This window comes from Aedes albopictus, chromosome 2 (genome assembly GCF_035046485.1).
Source record: "Aedes albopictus strain Foshan chromosome 2, AalbF5, whole genome shotgun sequence".
Classification (NCBI taxonomy): Eukaryota; Metazoa; Arthropoda; class Insecta; order Diptera; family Culicidae; genus Aedes; species Aedes albopictus.
Window position 1 is genome coordinate 215,469,993 of NC_085137.1, and position 18,190 is coordinate 215,488,182.

An 18,190-nucleotide genomic window follows, 5' to 3' on the forward strand; every position below is an offset into this window, starting at 1 on the left:
GTTCATGTCGCCGACAACGATTTTCAAGTCACGCGGTTAGCAACCATAGTATGGTAGCTCTAACTGCACGTAGAACGCTTCTTTCTCGTCATCAGGTGGACAGTGCACGTTGAAGATGTTGTAGTTAAAGAAACGCCCTTAACTCTCAACATCCTTGCGCTAATCGGCTGCCACCCGCTCACACGTTGTTGCATTCCCCACAGTATCGTAGCAAGTTCCGAAAAATAAAAATGCAGGCAAGGATCGATGGATTCCACGATTGTTGAAGACGGGTGTTCCACGGGTGTTGAAGACAAACCAATCGAGGTATTTTCCCTACGTTATACAGTAACTTTCGAAGAATTCTCATATAAGCCGAAAACCACACTTTAGCAGGATATCATAATATTTATTGCATATTCTAAATAATATACTTAGCTAGAAAAACAGGCTAACAAATGTAACTGTCGCAATATATAGTACCCCCGTAATAACTTACCCAGTTCTCCTCGTGTCACACCCGCATGCATTCGTCCGACCGTAGTTACGCACCGCCGATTTCCTGCCCCAGCAGCGTCAACTGCTTCAGGAATTGTTTCGCATTGGTCAGTGTCGAGGCACCGTAGATTATCCTACGATTGCTGTTGGCGGTTTGCTTCGTTTTGATGAAGTCCACCAAGTTTTGATACTCGATGTAGTTGCCGCCGCCCACCATGAACACAACCGCATCTTGGAATGGGGCCCGATTCTTCGGCACGATGTCACCACCCTTGAGCAGCTTCGGATCCAGATACAGGTAGTCGTCCACTTCTCCACCGGCTCGGCATTCCATCAGCTGTTCGGTTATTTTAGTGACCGGAAGATTCTGAAACAAGAGAGTTGTTGAATAACTATTTGGAGGTCTAAGAAAACACTCCCAATACTCACATGCCGTTTCACTACCAAGTTTTTGACGCCCTCCATAACAAACGATGATCCTTGGGTGACCAGTTTTGAGAACATCGAGACCGTTTTCGTGCCGCTGCCTTCATACTGGTTTGGATTTGTTACTGAACTCTTCATTATACTCCTGCAAATAATAATGAGATGACAGGATAAATTATGTAGGTATTCTCGTCAGAGTAAATAAATCCCTAGATATATTCAATCACTACCAATGAAACTAATCAAAATCTAGAGAGTAAAAAAAAATGTCAAAGATGACAGACCGTTATAGTCGCCAAAAATAACTGCTAGGTATGTGAAGAATGTAAAAAAAATAGTGTTAAACAGAGCGAGAAGTGAAAAAATCAGAAAATAAAAAAAGGAAGTGGCGAAAAAAAAACGGAAGGAAGAATTTTTTTTATTGGAAATACCGTGAAATACACTCCCGTTCAAAAGTTTGGGGTCACCCCCTCAAAAACATGTCATTTTTTTAGGCCCATATCTCCGCCAATTTGCGTCAGATTTCAAAACCCTAGGATTCATTCAAAAGATAATAAGTCAAATAAACTTTGAACATGATTTAAAAGAAACTTTTTCAAAAAATTTTGTTTGCCAACTTAACCCAAAGTTGTCAAATTTTCTAAAAAATGAATATAAACTTACGGCAGTGTCGCTGGAAGTTGGGTCGACCAAATTTTAAGATGAGAGCGGTAATATGACCCATTTTCTATTAGCTTTCAACTGCTTTTTACAGAACTTAGCAAAAAAATCTAGAAAAAAAGTTATTAAGTAAATTAATCCTTGATGTCATCGACCAAAAGTTTGGGGTCACCCCTCAATATGATGTATCGGCCAAAAGTTTGGGGTCACTTTCGTAAAACATGGAAAAGTGATTTGGTGATATCTTCGTCATCTATAGTTCAATTTTAATTGTTTTTGGCTCATTTCAAAGATAATTAACTAAATTTACGTTTGATGTCCCATATAGCCGAGGCGGTAAACGCACGGGTATTCAGCATGACCATGCTGAGGGCGACGGGTTCGATTCCCGGTCGGTCCAGGATCTTTTCGTAAAGGAAATTTCCTTGACTTCCTTGGGCATAGAGTATCTTCGTGCCTGCCACACGATATACGCATGCAAAATGGTCATTGGCAGAGGAAGCTCTCAGTTAAAAACTGTGGAAGTGCTCATAGAACACTAAGCTGAGAAGCAGGCTTTGTCCCAGTGAGGACGTTACGCCAAGAAGAGAGAGAGAGACGTTTGATGTCTTAAACTTAACGTATTTAACGATTTTTGTATATAAAAATGTTATGTAAAGTTAGCACATTTCACCACGCTGCAAAAATGAGGCAACTTTATGTTAAGTTTTACTATGTAAATTTCAACAAATATGTGTGGTTCAATGTCTATGCAGTAAGTATCATTCATTTTGTAACCCAAGAAGAATTAAAATTGAATGAAAGTTGACAAAGATATCAACAAATCACTTTTCCATGTTTTACGATAGTGACCCCAAACTTTTGGCCGAAACATCATTTTGAGGGGTAACCCCAAACTTTTGGTCGATGACATCAAGGATTAATTTACTTAATAACTTTTTTTCTAGATTTTTTAGCTAAGTTCTGTAAAAAGCAGTTGAAAGCTAATAGAAAATGGGTCATATTACCGCTCTCATCTTAAAATTTGATCGACCCAATTTCCAGCGACACTGCCGTAAGTTTATATTCATTTTTTAGAAAATTTGGCAACTTTGGGTTAAGTTTACATACAAATTTTTTTGAAAAAGTTTCTTTTAAATCATGTTCAAAGTTTCTTTGACTTATTATCTTTTGAATGAAACCTAGGGTTTTGAAATCGGACGCAAATTGGCGGAGATATGGGCCTAAAAAAATGTCATGTTTTTGAGGGGGTGACCCCAAACTTTTGAACGGGAGTGTAGGTGGTGAATAAGAAAACTAGAGAAACTGGTCGGCGTACATAAGACAAAAAAGAAGAAAACAAGTGGATAAATTAACTGCAGAGAGAAATAAAGTATATATTTAAAAAGAAGAAAAAAAGCTGAATAGTAAACAAATCGAGTGATTCTAGAGTAAAAATTAATAAGATAGGATAAGGGAAACAAAATGAGTAAAAATTCGCAGATCCAGAGAAGTGCTGTATCTGGAACCAATCGACTTGGATCAACCCACCCAACAACACCCGGTGGACGTGGGAAAATGCACAACGTTACAGGATTCTAAACCTTTTGAAAACCTTCGCACTGAAAATAGGAGACATCCCAGCTCATGACTCTGTCCCGTGGCTAAATGTCACAAATTTTCTCAAAATTCTAGGAATACTCTTTTCCGTCAAAACCAAAAAGACCATGGAACGAAAATGGACAGTCTAGGGTGGCCCACACTTATATGAAAAACAAAAATTTCGAAAAATGCGAAGTCTTACCTCCTAAATCAGTTGCTTTGGACTCCCAGAAGCTACGTTCAAAATTTGAGCAAAATCGGTTGAGCCTAAGGGGGCGCTCAAAGCGCTTGAAGTTTGTATGGGAAAACTTGGTCAAATGTATGCAGAAATTTCAAGTTTTCGAATTTTGCCGCTAGGTGGCGCAGTAAGCGTTCAATCATCAAACCCTTTGGTATTATTGTAGGTGACTATATACCAAAGAATTTTGTCGAAGACCGCGAAGTGATCCGACAGCTGTAAAAAAAGTTATACCCATTTGGCCAAGTTTTCCCATACAAACTTCAAGCGTTTTGAGCGCCCCCTTAGGCTCAACCGATTTTGCTCAAATGTTGAACGTAGCTTCTAGGAGTCCAAAACAACTGATGTAGGAGGTAAGACTTGGCATTTTTCGAAATTTTTGTTTTTCATATAAGTGTGGGCCACCTTAATGGACACATGTCATTAAAAGCATGAAATGGCGAATGGCAATTTCTTGATTTTGCTTTAGCTGACCAAGCTATTCCAACAATGAAATGGCGGCTTTAGATGGGAAGGGCACGGTCATTGAAGCTAATCCAAAAAGTTATTTTGATAAATGCATTTGTATCGTCCAAACTTTGATATACAGCATCAACTCTTTCGCTGCCAAAAAAATGAAACCCAAAATTTGAAAGTATATCGAAACTTTCTTTGGATCGGTGAAAAAAAAACCGATTCCCTTGGAAAAACTATGTCTTGCTAAGGAGGTTTTCGCATTATAAGTGCGTGGAGAGTGAAAATATTTTTTTACTCAATCCCAAAGCTGCGAGAATTTCGTTTGCTCTTCATCGCGGTTAGCAACGGTTAGAAACGAATAAATGCGGATTTTCCGGTTAGAAAAGGATATGTCTTTCCCCTTGAAGAAAAGTGTTTCTCAAGCAAAATGATGAAAATAAACCGTGCGAATAGCTTATTTCGTATCGCTGAAACGAAAATTACGAACCCTGGCTCCTACAGTGCTCAGTGGAAACCGGCAGTCACAGAGAACAGACATCCAAGTCCAGTTCCAAAACTGTGTAAGGAATTTAACGGCCATTTGAAATCGGCAACACAAGTGGCAATAGCGTGGCGCTGCAATCGGTTAATTTCCCATACTAATTTAATTCACCACTTGAAATGTTTCAATTCACCACTGACTGTGGCAATATGGTGTTTGGTGGTGTTAGTGTTGTCATCGTGTATTGGTTTGCAACCTTACTCAAGTAAAGTTTCAAATCCTTACACAAATTTCCGAATGAAATTTGTTCTAGCCTGGATGTCTGTTCTCTGTGCGGCAGTGGAATATCATCAATAAAAACGTGTTGGACCGCCGGCTTGGCTCTGCACATAAATCTGTATGGTATACAGCAATTCATGGAAAGATAGCGACCAATGAAATGCTGTTCAAGCAACATCGAAGAACTTCTCCAAATAGGGCACTGCATTGTTTTGATTTTGTATGGGGCTTTGACGTTTTGTGGCCTTGTTGTTTACAAAATTTCTGGAAGAGTGAAAGAGAAGGAGGGAATCTCATGCAGTGCCCTATTGCCATATTTGTCCAGGAGTAATCGATACAGTGAAACACAAGATCTTCGAATGTCAGATATCCAAGCCCGTCTGGATTTTTGACATGTTTAAAATTGCTCCCCTTGGGCATTTGTTTCGCTGGAGGAAGCCGGAATATTTTTTGTTTCATGAACTTACCAGGAATACCATCCAGAGAGGCAAAAGAAATTAAACTTATCTTTGCAAAATGTGTATCCTTCATATGCAATACGACTGAGGCAAGCATCAATGTAAATAATTTTCGGTTTGAATTGTAAGTATTGTTAGCTTTAAAGTTTTTTTTTTGCAAGGTTTCTAGCTGCACTCTGAATAGAGTTGAAACCTCTACACTAGACCCGAAGATAGAAAAGAATACGTAATCTTTCAGAAGCAGTTTACCAGCCGTACGCAGAAAATGATATCCATTAAGACACTGTTGCAAACTGACTCAGAAAGTAACGGTAGAAGATTGGAAAGTTTTCAATTGGTCAGTCAGTCAGGATTTGCCTATGTAGTGTTATTGTCACACGGTTTGTATTTGTCTTCTTGTTTGGTTTTGTGGTAAGGTTCAATATGTTTTCCTCCTCGTTAAGAGCAACATTAACGGCGGCTACTATTCGAGCAACCCGCGCAGCGCTACCATTTTGACTTAACCACTCTTTTCCACACCGGTAGCAATAAAATTAGTCACCCTGGTTCGTATCGGGAGGGCTGTCATATTTCCATAACATTTTTAGCAGCGCAACTGTCCCGCTACTATATTTGGTCACCCACCCATAGCGCTACTATTTTGCGAGCGCATCCAGCAGCGACCGGTAAAGTTTGCTGCAATGATGAAGGGCTGCCAAACGGGCTATAGAAGCGCACCGTTAAAGGTGCTCTAAGTCAGTTGTAGTATGTTTGTTTTTTTTTTATCGAATCAGTCGAACCTCGTATGTTAAAATATAGTCGATCCTGTGTCGTCAAATTGTTTTCTTGATTTCGCTAATCTGTAGCCGCACGAACCTCCGAGTTCGTGGTCGGCTGTAATAACCCGAAAACGACTATCGCCACCATGGAATGATACGGTTGTTCCAGTAAAGCGAGAGGCTTAAGCGCCACCTCGTTTGAGGACCTCTCGCTCGCGTTAATTATCTGCCCGGTATGAGACCCACTTTACTTGGCCCATAGAAGAACCTTGAAAAAGGTTCAAAGAACAATCCCGTCCAATTCCACTTTCCTGGCGTCCGTCTTACTAGAGTCCGAACAAACCCAAAACGACTACTAATCACTCTACCCTAGCTACACGTGCGGAGAGTTACTTTCCCACATTAAAGCTTTATCATCACTGGAAGTTCTCAACACCGGCCCAGAGAGGGCGACACCGATCACAAAGCTTCTCATCATCATTCAACTAAACTCAATGAAAACGAACGCGCGCCAAAGGAGATTGCTCATATGAACTAATAACCAAAGAATCTTACCCAGCGAGTCTGTAGGAATTTCGTTTCGTGAATTCGCATATTACACTGTCTCATCTTAACAACTGTGCTATTTATTCTTACTACTACGAACTTCACTAGGCCTATCACTCCTACCTATGCGTGCGTGCTCTTCCCCTCACTAGCATGCCATACCATTCCCAAATTGACGTCACATGTGCACATGTACTCACAGATACCGCATTTATTGCTGACACGGTGATCCCCTCATCATACGGCGAGATGGTCAGCGGCGATCGCCGCTATTGTTGGTGGACCACACTCGGTCCTATTGTTCGCTGGCTTGGTTTGGTGTAGCTTGGTGGATTCTTAGCCGCGTGGACGAAAGACGGACGCAGGCGGGTCGAACGAGGGTAATTCACCCACCAGGGCCAGCGAAACTCGCTTAGCAACCGATCCTTGGTCACGTGGTCGGTCAACGGTTGTTCACGGACACTACGGTGCGATTGGGCGCGATGTTGACGGCGCGGCCCCTTCGGCCACAAAACGGTATCGGCCGGCGTTTTGCTGGATTGTCGATCACAAAAAACGAGCTTGGCTATGCACCTTCCTAGATCACAAAGAAAAATAGACTGCCGAACGGCTGTTCGATATAGGGGTTAGAGAGCACGCAACCTACTAACGCACGACTTTAATACCTTTCTCTTCTACTAACTGCACTACGGTTTAACCACACTGGCTTTGGCAACTAACTTGGCAAACAGAATCTAGAAAGCTATCTGCAAAATTCAAAGTAATTATTTCACTGAGCACTCTACTTTTGTTACAAGTCTCACTTCAGTTTAATTTCGCGGAACACGGGAGGAAACACTTGGTGACCCAAGCAACCAAAAGTTCGGATAAAATAGCATGTTTGGGCTTAATCAGCTATTCGAAGGTATATGAATAGCATTCTATTCAGCTCACTTTTTAAGTAATTAACCGAACTTCAGTTCACAAAAAGTACACTTGTGTCGCTGAAAGGAACGCTATTCAGCTTAAAAATAAACTTCGAAAAAATGAAAAAAAAGTTTAGTCTTCAAAAGTAATTTATTATTGAGAACCATTAGTTCAAGTGGAATCCAATTTGGACTAATACCTTGAAATAATGTTTGATGTTTTTTACTTACTGAGATTTGAACTCGGGATCTCCTCGTTGAAAGCCGGTGCCTAACCACTACTCCATGTATGTGTTGTTATGCACTGTGGGATTTTACTCAATGTGCTGATATCATATAGTAGAGCTCAATCAGGTTCGCGTGTGAACTTTCCCTGAACTTGGAATAGTTTTTGAAGTCGAAAGTTCGAAAGAAGTTCACGTGGAACTTCTTGTGAACTTACGCAGTTTGACATTTTCAGTTTGTTGTGGTTCGCAGTGCAAAGCAATAAATTAAGGCCAGTGTATCGACTTCAAGAAAAGATTATAAGTTTTCAGCTTGGTGTTCAGTGAATACGATTGCGTCGATTACCGGTGCGCTGCAGTGACAAGTGAGACGGGTGTGAAAACATCCAGCAAAGCTGGAAAATTTTTGTGCGCAGCCGAAAAACCCCCGGCGGCATCCTGGGGGGAACAGTTTTCCGCTGCGGGGGCACACACTCAAAACAGATTTGCGGGCTCGGCAAAAACGCGCACAGCCGTCTGCTCAGTAAAACTATCAGCTGATATCCCAGCAAAAAGTGACATTTGTTAGCTGACTCTCAGCAAAAAGATTGCCGAAGCTCAGCAATGAACTGTCAAAATTGCTGAGATCTCAGCAAAATTGTTGTTTGCTGATTACTCGGCTGTGCAAATCTCGGCAAAAGAATGGAAAAATGCTGATATCCCGGCAATCTGAATTAAGTGTGCAGCCTTTGAGCCACACAATACGGATCTTTTGCGTTGATTACAAGTAAGTACGTTCAAATATTATAGTGGAACAAAGTGTACTTGTGAAATTAACACAAGCTGTGGCTGCTGGGCTCGATTTCCGGTTGATTTAATTGAATGAGAACTTCTCCCCGGCCCCGCTGTCGCCGAAGTTCAAGTGAAGTTCACTTTTGGTACGGTTAATATTTATCCGAACTTTCAGTAGTAAGTTCAAAACAAGTTCGAAACAAGTTCGGAACGGATGATTTCAAGTTGTTGGAATATGTTCAAATGAACTATATTTGAATTATAAAGGCACGCAAAAGTTCAACACGAGTTCGGTTAATATTTGATTGAACTCTGTTTTAAAGTTCAACATAAGTTCTTTTTGAACCTTTTTTCGACTTTAATGTCGTTTTGAAGAGAAGTCAAAAGCTTGTACATGTACTTCCAAGTTCATAAACAATACAAGAGTAACTTTTTGGAGAATTAAGTTCAACGAAACCTGGAATTGAACCGAACTTGAACTTCTGAGTTCGTTCTTCAAGTGGAATCCGAACTTTTGGTTGCTTGGGGATCGTCTCGACTATCCAGGAAAAGTGATCGAGAATCTTTTTACCCTCAGACAAGAAACCTCGGACAAGTTAACAACTCGTTAACGGACAGTTCGGGTATGCTTTCGCATTCTCTTTCCGGTTTGTCGGTCTCTCGCTCCCACCAGTAGTCGTTTAATGTACCGTTCATGTTCTTCTTCCCAATCTACAAGGTCTTTTGCAGAACTTGACCTTCGGTTTTCTTTGAGTCATCGCGGGCAATTAATTAATTCTCGCGAGAGGCTAACGGTTGTGGAACTTCTCATGGAAAGCTTATCAGTTCAAATTATGAGGGTCGTTGATTGCATAGAGCTAGGCGCAGTGTGGGATTTCCTTTGATTTTATTTTTTATAGAGTTACTAGAGAAGGCTTCAGAGCTTTCAATGTAAAGATGTTCTACATGTTAAACGATAAATTTTATAATAGCTATTTGTTAATTATGTTCTGTTTCAAGACGTAGCGGGTTACCGCTACAAATCGTTTTCTACTTTTCTGTGTTCATCTCTTGAGTCCTTAAATTGTCATTGGTCCAAAACCCACCGAAACATGTAACTGAACTTCTGATATTTTTTCTGTTGGTGTCATAATACCATCTAAGATAAACAAAAATACGCCAAGTTGGTCAGCCAAATTTTAAAATAATAAAGATTGCTTGTTAACTATTATGTATTCTTCCCCCTATAAATACTATGAAAAATATTCAAATTCGTTCAATTGTCCTATCGGTGCTACGTAAACCATGTCATTTTCTCAAGCGTAGCCTAGAAATGTCAACCTAGTCATACACAAGTAACGCTGTTCAATAAATAAAAAGCAGTCAGCTTTTGTCCAAAATGTCACGTCGAACGCATTGACGTCAACAATGCGTTTAAGTGTTCGCACGTTAGCTTCGAATCTATCAGCACAATTAAGTGCTGCAAATCTCCTTTCCATTAATTCTTCGGTCGATTTTAATTGCTTTATTTAACCCTTTGGAGCCGGAGGTGTCATATATGACCCCGGCGATGAAACCGAGCATAACAAACGTGTTCGACACCAGCGAGGTTGCGTCGACAGCGGCGAAAAAAATCGGCTCCAAAAGGTTAAAGAAAATATGACCAACTAACATTGTAAAAATTCGAAAAAGCGACTATGACATTAAAACTAATAAATTACTAATCAAAATCAACCGAAAAACGTATGAAATAGAGCCCAAACAACATTTTGAAGTCAGCTGGCAGTAAAAGGTTCCAAAACCTGTCACAAATCTTATAATACTTTTATTAGGATTTGTAACGATCATTAAAACCTTCTCGAATCCAACTGACTTGGAACTATTGCTTGGGAATAGACTCTAATGAGCCCCGGCGGTTCCTCCATGTTTATCGAGCATGTCTGATGCATATGATCAACCATACTCCATCTGCAGCAGCCGGTTCGTGATGAACCGTTGGAGGCGCATTAAAGTGTTAAAAAGGTGATATGTTTCACTAAAGAACACTACATTACAATAATCAAAATGAAACTCCTTCACTTTAATACTTCAACCCCTGCGAACTTGGCCAGGGAAGTATTGTTAGCTTTAAAGTTGTAATCAAATAAAGACTAGTTTATAAAAAAAAATAAAAGCTATGGCAGGAGAAGTTCTGTTGAGCGTAGACTTCAACGCCAGCCATCCACTATGGGAGCAAGGAGCACCGCACTGTGAAAGAGGAAAATGCGTGGCAACAGAGCTAGAGGATATACAACCACTCGGAGTTTTCGAGCGACGCATGCTAAGAACCCGTCATAGCGGGGAAAGATGAACCAAGTGTTCGCTGCACTCTCCAAACGGTAGCCAAAGCCGGAATGATACGGGGGACAGGGCATGTTGCGAGGATACCGAACAACAACCCTGCAAAGTTGGTATTGCTAATCATCCGCTTGGAACAAAAGTCGTGGAGCGATGAGAGTACAGTGGACGTATGTACCAGGTGGAGCGTGATCTGGCGAGCGTTGGGCGTGACCCAGGATGGAGAATGGCACCCACAAACCGAGTATTGTGGCATACTATTGCGGATTATGTGTCATCTTAACTGTGATGGTGTGCGAATAAATGTATGTATGTAACAACGAACGCTACAGCAAACGCCGAATTGCTAGCCAATCGTGGAGCTCTCAGATGCACGCAAGAAAACAACTGGACAGAGTAGTAACCAGAGCGCTTATGAAGTCACACGAAACACACGAAAACGCCAAATACGACTTTCTATAATTTTACTGTAGTTTGCGACATTAATCAAATAAGTAACCAACTTAAAGTCAGAAATATAGAAAAGATAATGTCGGTACTCAGTCATATACTATATGGCATATCGATATCCAAGAAAACGAGGTCCCGATATTACTTTCAAAAGTTTTCCGATATACTTCCAGAGATTCTCGCTGGATCCCTCCTGAAGATCCATCCAAAACTATTCAAAGTTTCTTCAAGAATGTTATTGAGCCTCGTAGCCATGCGGTTAGAGTGCGGATGGATGAGGGTTCGACTCCCACTCCGAGCGATGACATTTTTCACGAGAATAGCTTCTTATCCCTAGCCACTCCGTGTTAAGTATCGTTCAATCGATACAGCCGACGGCTGAAGCCAGTGTCCGCGTCTTTGTAGTGGTTTTCCGGGATAGCTATCCAATAGTTTATATCGGGATTTTTACCGATAGTTTTCAGATATTTCTCTTGTTTTCCTCGCGGAACTTCGTCCGCAGCTACTTTCAGGATTCCTCCATGAGGTATTCAGAATTCCTCCTTGGATGTCCTTAATATTTCTTCTCGGGATTACTATTACCTAGAACTTTTTTCGAGATGTCTCATTTTATCTCCGGTTTCTCCTGAAGTTCCTGTCGAGATTTCTTCAATAACACTTTGCGGAGTTTTTCGCAAGATTTTGTTTGAATTCCCTCGAATATTTCTCCAAGAACTTCCTATAAGGTATTTCGTAAGTTATCTCTGGAGAGATTCTGAGGAAAACTCGTAGAAGTATCCCTGCAATAATTTGCAGAGAAATCCCTAAAGCAGTATCCAGAATCTCGGGATAATTTCTGGTAAAGATTCCTGGAAGAAATTTGGGAATAATGCAGAGAATATCTGTAATAAAAAATCTCAGGTGGAGCACTGCCAGAAATCTGGTACAACTACAAGGAACAGCCTGGCTCTGACAGAATGCAAGAGAAGAATTCAATGAGAAATATCAGCAATAACTCCTGTGGAAATTCCAGAAGGCACTGTGGAAAAAAAATCTTAGGAGAAAGTCCTAGGTAAAATCAGAAAAACTCTGAGAAGCATTTCATGACCTACATCGGAAGGAATCTTCTGTGAGAAGTTCCAGGAGATACTCCGAGAAAAATCTCTGGTAAAACATCAAAATAAACCTCGCGGAAACTTAAAAAAAAGAACATCTCGAAGAAAGCCCAAAGCAATTGTTTGAAGAAATCACAGGAAAAAAATGAAAGAAATCTCTAGAGGAACTCTTGCAGTAAATTCGTGAAAACTCCTACAGAAACCATTGGAGAAACTTTAGTAGAAACCTCAGGAATAACTCCTTTAGCAACTCTGAAAGAAATTCTGGGAAGATTTTCTGGGGAAGTCCCAAGAGGAACACCGGAAGAAATCGTGTCAAATTTCCATGAGGAATTCCGAAAGAAATTCCACGATTTATACCGACAGAAATTCTTATAGAGTATTCGGGATAAACTCTGGTAGAAATCCTACGAAGATTTTTTTGAGCAAAACACTGGAGGAACTCCGGAAAGAAATAGCATCCTCTTGAAAAACTCCAGGAGAAATCGGTTGAAATTCAGGAATCCTGGAAGGAGTCCGGAAGTATACCTTTCCGGAAAAAAATCAAAATGGAATACCAAGAAAAATAGCGTCAAAAATGCGGAAGGAATTTTACAAGAAATCCTGAGAGACATTCCAGGAGGTAATTCTAAAGATGTTCCAGCAACAAACCCTGACGGAATTTGTGGAAAAAATCCTTGTAGCGAAATTTCTATATGGATTTTTACTACCAGGATGTTATTTATTCATACGACCCAATGTTTTTTTTTTTATCGGAGTAAACTTTCCCTGAGTACTCAAGATATTCCCTGAGTATTCCAGGTTTTTCCCTGTTAAATAAAATTCCCTGAGGATTCCCGGTTTTCCAGGTTTTTCCAGGTAGTAGACACCCTGCCAACATCAAAATCCTGCTATACAAAACCGTTCTCCGGCCTACGGTTTCGTATGGGTTTCCTGCTTGGTACGACTGCGCCCTCGTTCACCGGAAGAAAGTCCAAGTCAAGCAGAATCGCTTGCTCAAGATGATTTTGAGCGCCTTCCATCCAACTGCAGAGGTACACCGTCTAGCGGGAGTGGAGCCAATCGACGACTGGTTCCGGAGACTCATTCCCAAATTCCAACAGAGCTGCGCCTCATCTTCAAATCCTCTATTACAAGAGTTGGCCGCATAGTCATGTGATATTAGTATTAAGCTTTTCTCTTCTATAATATTTCCTCCGCTACTTCAAAGGTTTTTTTTCTAGAATTTTTCCTTTTTTGTCAAAATTGTTGCTAGTTGTTTGTAAGTTTTCGTCAGAGAAGTGCTTGGTCTATGTTATTGTTGTAAGGTATCCCAAATCTCAATGTTCAACTCCTAAAAACTCATTGTATTTGTTAAGTTAGAAACAAATATTGAATTGAAAAAAAAATTAATGTAGAAATTCAATCAAAAACTTCTTCATGGTTTCTTTCAAAAATTTCTCCGGAAATTTCTGTGATAGTTTCGAAAAAAATCTTGCGGGGATTTTCTCAGTGTTTTCGTTTGTAATTACTCCATGAATTTAAAGGTACTTTTGAAAAGCTAAGAAATAGACACGAAGTCCAGCAGAGATTGTATAAAAATTCTGGCTGGGATTGCCATAAAATCCTTAAAAAAAATCTCACATGAATTCTGCAAATGGAGAACTATACTTATAATCTCTTATAATTAGGAATTCCTCAAACGATTTCTTCAAGAATTATCCTAAATATTTCATAAGAAGTACACTCCCGATCAAAAGTTTGGGGTCACCCGCTCAAAAACATGTCATTTTTTAGACCCATATCTCCGCCAATTTGCGCCCGGTTTCAAAACCCTAGGTCTCATTCAAAAGATAATATGTCAAAGAAACTTTGAGCATGATTTAAAAGAAACTTTTTCAAAAAAAATTGTATGTAAACTTAACTCAAAGTTGCCAAATTTTCTTCTGCTATTCTGCTATTATCAACGCATCCCCTGGCTTTCGCCCATCTGCGTTGTCTTTTCACTAGGCAATACGTCTACCAATTGATGTTTATGGGCTTGCCGGACCAAGTCATGTAGCTAAGCCAAACACCCCACCTACAACTGTTGGGTAGGCACCATTGTCCCGCCCACTGGTCTTTTACAGCTAGTTGTAGGTGCATGTGTGCGTGTAAGTATTGGAGTGTGTGTGTCAGTGTTGGTGTATTGTAGGCGTCAACTCGTTCTAATCCACTCTGATAGCTAACACCCTATTGAACCATTACCCTTAAATTTGGCAATCTATGAAATAGAATGAGTTAAACGCCTGTAAAAAACAGTCAGTTAAATCAGACAAGGAATATTAGTATTAAAGCGAAGATACAACGAAGCAACGCCCCGAACCTCGAGAGCACAAACCCCAAGAACTCAAAGTTGCCAAATTTTCTTAAAAATGAATATGAACCCTCGGCAGTGTCGCTGGAAATTGGGTCGACCAAATTTTAAGATGAGAGTGGTAATATAACGCATTTTCTATTAGCTTTCAACTGCTTTTTACAGAACTTAGCTAAAAGATCTAAAAAAAAGTTATTAGGTAAATTAACTCTTCATGACATCGACCAAAAGTTTGGGGTCACCCCTCAATATGATGTATCAGCCAAAAGTTTGGGGTCACTTTCGTAAAACATGGTAAAGTGATTTGATGATATCTTCGTCATCTATAGTTTTATAGTACATATTTTAATTCTTTTTGGCTCATATCAAAGATAGTATAGTATTTTAATTCTTTTTACCTAAATTTACCTTTGATGACTTTAACATAACGTATTTAACGATTTTTGTATATAAAAATGTTACGTAAAGTTGACACATTTCAAAAAATGAGGCAGCTTTACGTTAAGTTTTATTATGTAAATTTCAACAAATATGTGTGGTTCAATGTCTATACAGTAAGTATCATTCATTATGTTTCAAATAAACCAAGAAGAATTAAAATTGAATGAAAGATGACAAAGATATCAACAAATCATTTTTCCAGTTAATTTACCTAATAATTTTTTTTTCTAGATTTTTTTTTCTCTATTAACGTGGCTTTTTGCCCTAGGCGAGTTCGCCACGGTTTTTCTAGATTTTTTTTAGCTAAGTTCTGTGAAAAGCAGTTGAAAGTTAATAGAAAATAGGTTATATTACCGCTCTTATCTTAAAATTTAATCGACACTATTTCCAGCGACAGTGCCGTAAGTTTATATTCATTTTTTAGAAAATTTGGCAACTTTGGGTTAAGTTTGCACACAATTTTTTTTTTTTTAAGTTTCTTTTAAATCATGTGCAAAGTTTCTTTGACTTATTATCTTTTGATAAGACCTATGGTTTTGAAATCGGACGCAAATTGGCGAAGATATGGGCCTAAAAAGATGACATGTTTTTGAGGGGGTGACCCCAAACTTTTGATCGGGAGTGTAAATGCTGGGAATCCACCTGGACCTCCTCCTTGATTTTCATCAAAATGTTCAAGAACCCTATCACAGGAAAATAAGTTGGCTCAAGGATTTCAATAAATATTTATCCACGGTTTTCACCAAGAAATACTCAAAAATTCAAAGAGTAGTTTGCAATTGCTTCAAAACCCTCACTTTAAGTTTCACGTTTAGCATTTAACAAACATTCTTTCTGGGTATTATTTCTGAAATTCCTAATCCAAAATTAATCCAAGCCCGCGGAACAACCTGGAAACCGACATACAATAAATCGAAGTGGAAACTACTCCTAGCGCTGCCTAACTAGCTTGATGAATATGAATGAAAATTTGTAAATTCGTGTTTGCCTTTTTGTGGTTTTTGGCATGCAAATGTCGATATGTTGACATTCATCTGCCAACAATAACCAGTCATCGATAGACATTTCAAGTCTCTTTAGCTACACAATAATGCTAAGGGCAATAACTCATGTTTCACAATATAGCTGGAAAAACTAAAGCAACACCTGGCCACTAAAATTCATGCAGCACTGACGCGGATCGAAAGGTTTGATGAGGAAATTAAAATTAGTTAAAATCAAAAAGCGTAACAATTAGTTCAAACTCGCTACTTACTTCCATCGCTGCAGATACGGAATCGGAGCCAAATCGCATCCACTCTCCTTCAGCACCTGCTCCAGCTTTTGATACTCCGCTTCGGGCATATTCGTGCAGATGTAGTAGATGATGAACAACCTCATCTTGTCCTCCGGTGTTCCGAACTCCGGGTCCCTCATCAGATCGGCCAGTGGCCGATCCAACACCTGCTTGGACATGATTTTCTCCTCAAACTCAAAGTACGAATCCAGTCTCCGCGATTTGATAAAGTTGAGAATTGCCGTTGCGATCTTGGTGTGCATATCGATCAACCGTTTCTTCTCCATCAACTGGGGCAACGAATTCACGGCGCTCGTCAGTTTGGCCGTGTTGTCGTTCACCATCGAGAAGGCCACATCCGTTTCACCATCGATTCCCATTGTCGACTTTAGCTTCTTGATTTCGTCCTCCGACGATCGGTACTGTTCCAGTTCTTCCTGGATCGCCTCGGCCACCATCGGAAATGGGCTGCCCTTGTGCGAACTCCAGAACTTGTCCCGTGAGTCCAAATCGCAGGCCTTCATTTTCGACTTGGCCCCCGTCGACGGAGCTTTTTCGTTGTCGTCCTCCACGATAACCCGATTCAGGGACAATTCCAACACGTCGTGAGCCAACGCCTGGTACGTCCACGTATGATGCAACGGGGTGGCCATATCCACATTTCGATCCATCAGAATCAGCAAAGGCCGCTGGAAACTGAACGTCCCCGTCTGGGTTGCGTCCATGTGGAATAGATTATTGCGAGCATCCCACAGATTCTCCCGGAGTTTTTTCTCCAATTTCCGGGCGACCATTTCGGCAGCTGAATTCTTTGGACATCGAATGATCGGAACGTTTCCCAGCGTAACGAACACCGAAAATAGGCTGTCTACTATGCTGTCCATGATGCCTTCCATCTCATAATCTTGCGTGTTTGCTCGGTTGATGGCTGAAAATTGACCATCGTTAAAAACGATTGAAAGAGATCGACAATAAAATACTTACCATAATACGAAAGGGAATCACTGTTCTGATGCTTCAGAACAAACATATCATCCTCCAGGGTGATAAAATTAACGTATTGATCGTACACTTTGTGAATGTTTGCCACACAACCGGCTTGCAGAGCCGCAGCAGCCAAATCTTCCAACCGCTGCCTCGAAATAGGCGAAATGAAATTCAAGTGGTAAACATCATACAAGCCATTCTGAAAGTCTTGCGCAATACGTCCTAGGTTTTCTTCCGTCGGGGCACAGAAGTATATCGCCGGGACATCCGGAATCGAATCCCGATCGGAATGTAGCTGACTAAACAAGAAAAAAAAAATCATTTCACATCACTTCAGTCCGGAACGTTATGCAGTGTACTTACATATGCAATGTAACACCCAATTCCCGCAGCTCTCTAATGGAAATAAGCGGTGAAATAATGTCCTGACCGACACGGTCGTAGATCAGAAGCTTCCAAACAGGTTCCGCGGCCAGCGCCTTAGTCTGTGGCTGGTTCATGTTAAGCATCTGCTTGATTGCATCTGGAAGAAAAGAATATTCCATAAAATGATACCGAATAGCACCCGCAATTTCACCGAGAAATACTCACTTATCTGCCGGTCCTTTAGGGTCAGCATCTTGCCGTTACGCTTAGCTACTAAAATTCTACTTTAAATACAGGATTCCGTCGGGACAATCCGAGGAATTTTAAAAGAAATTGGAAGATCAAAACTTCCCGTCACTACTGCAAAATAAAATACGTTCGTGGACAAAAATACTCGGGTGACGTCGTCGGTCGACGACAACTGTCAAAAGCGATCTAGTACCGCGGGGCGGCAGTGTATAGGTTCAGCGCAGTAAACACTGGAAATATTTCCGCGAAATCGAGGGGGCCATCGATGTGATTAGGCCATATGAATAAAGCTGAGTATACTCTATATTTAAAACTCTCTCAGTTCTCTGTGAAGTTTCACAGAGATTTGCACTATGACTTCACATAGATTTAATAAAAAGCATTTACTCAACTTTATTCATATGGTCTATTGTTTC

At 40.3% G+C, this 18,190-nt stretch overlaps 1 protein-coding gene across 1 annotated transcript; it reads right to left on the bottom strand.

The window, feature by feature from the left end:
• Positions 1-367: 367 nt before the first annotated feature.
• Positions 368-17,932, bottom strand: LOC109433097 (protein sly1 homolog). Its single transcript, XM_062851115.1, has 6 exons — positions 17,751-17,932; positions 17,523-17,682; positions 17,157-17,458; positions 16,152-17,100; positions 907-1,048; positions 368-844 (listed from the first exon to the last, which is right to left on the bottom strand). Exons 1-6 carry the CDS (start codon positions 17,776-17,778, stop codon positions 524-526), a joined length of 1,902 nt encoding a protein of 633 aa, XP_062707099.1. The 5' UTR covers positions 17,779-17,932; the 3' UTR covers positions 368-523.
• Between the last annotated feature and the right edge of the window lie 258 nt (positions 17,933-18,190).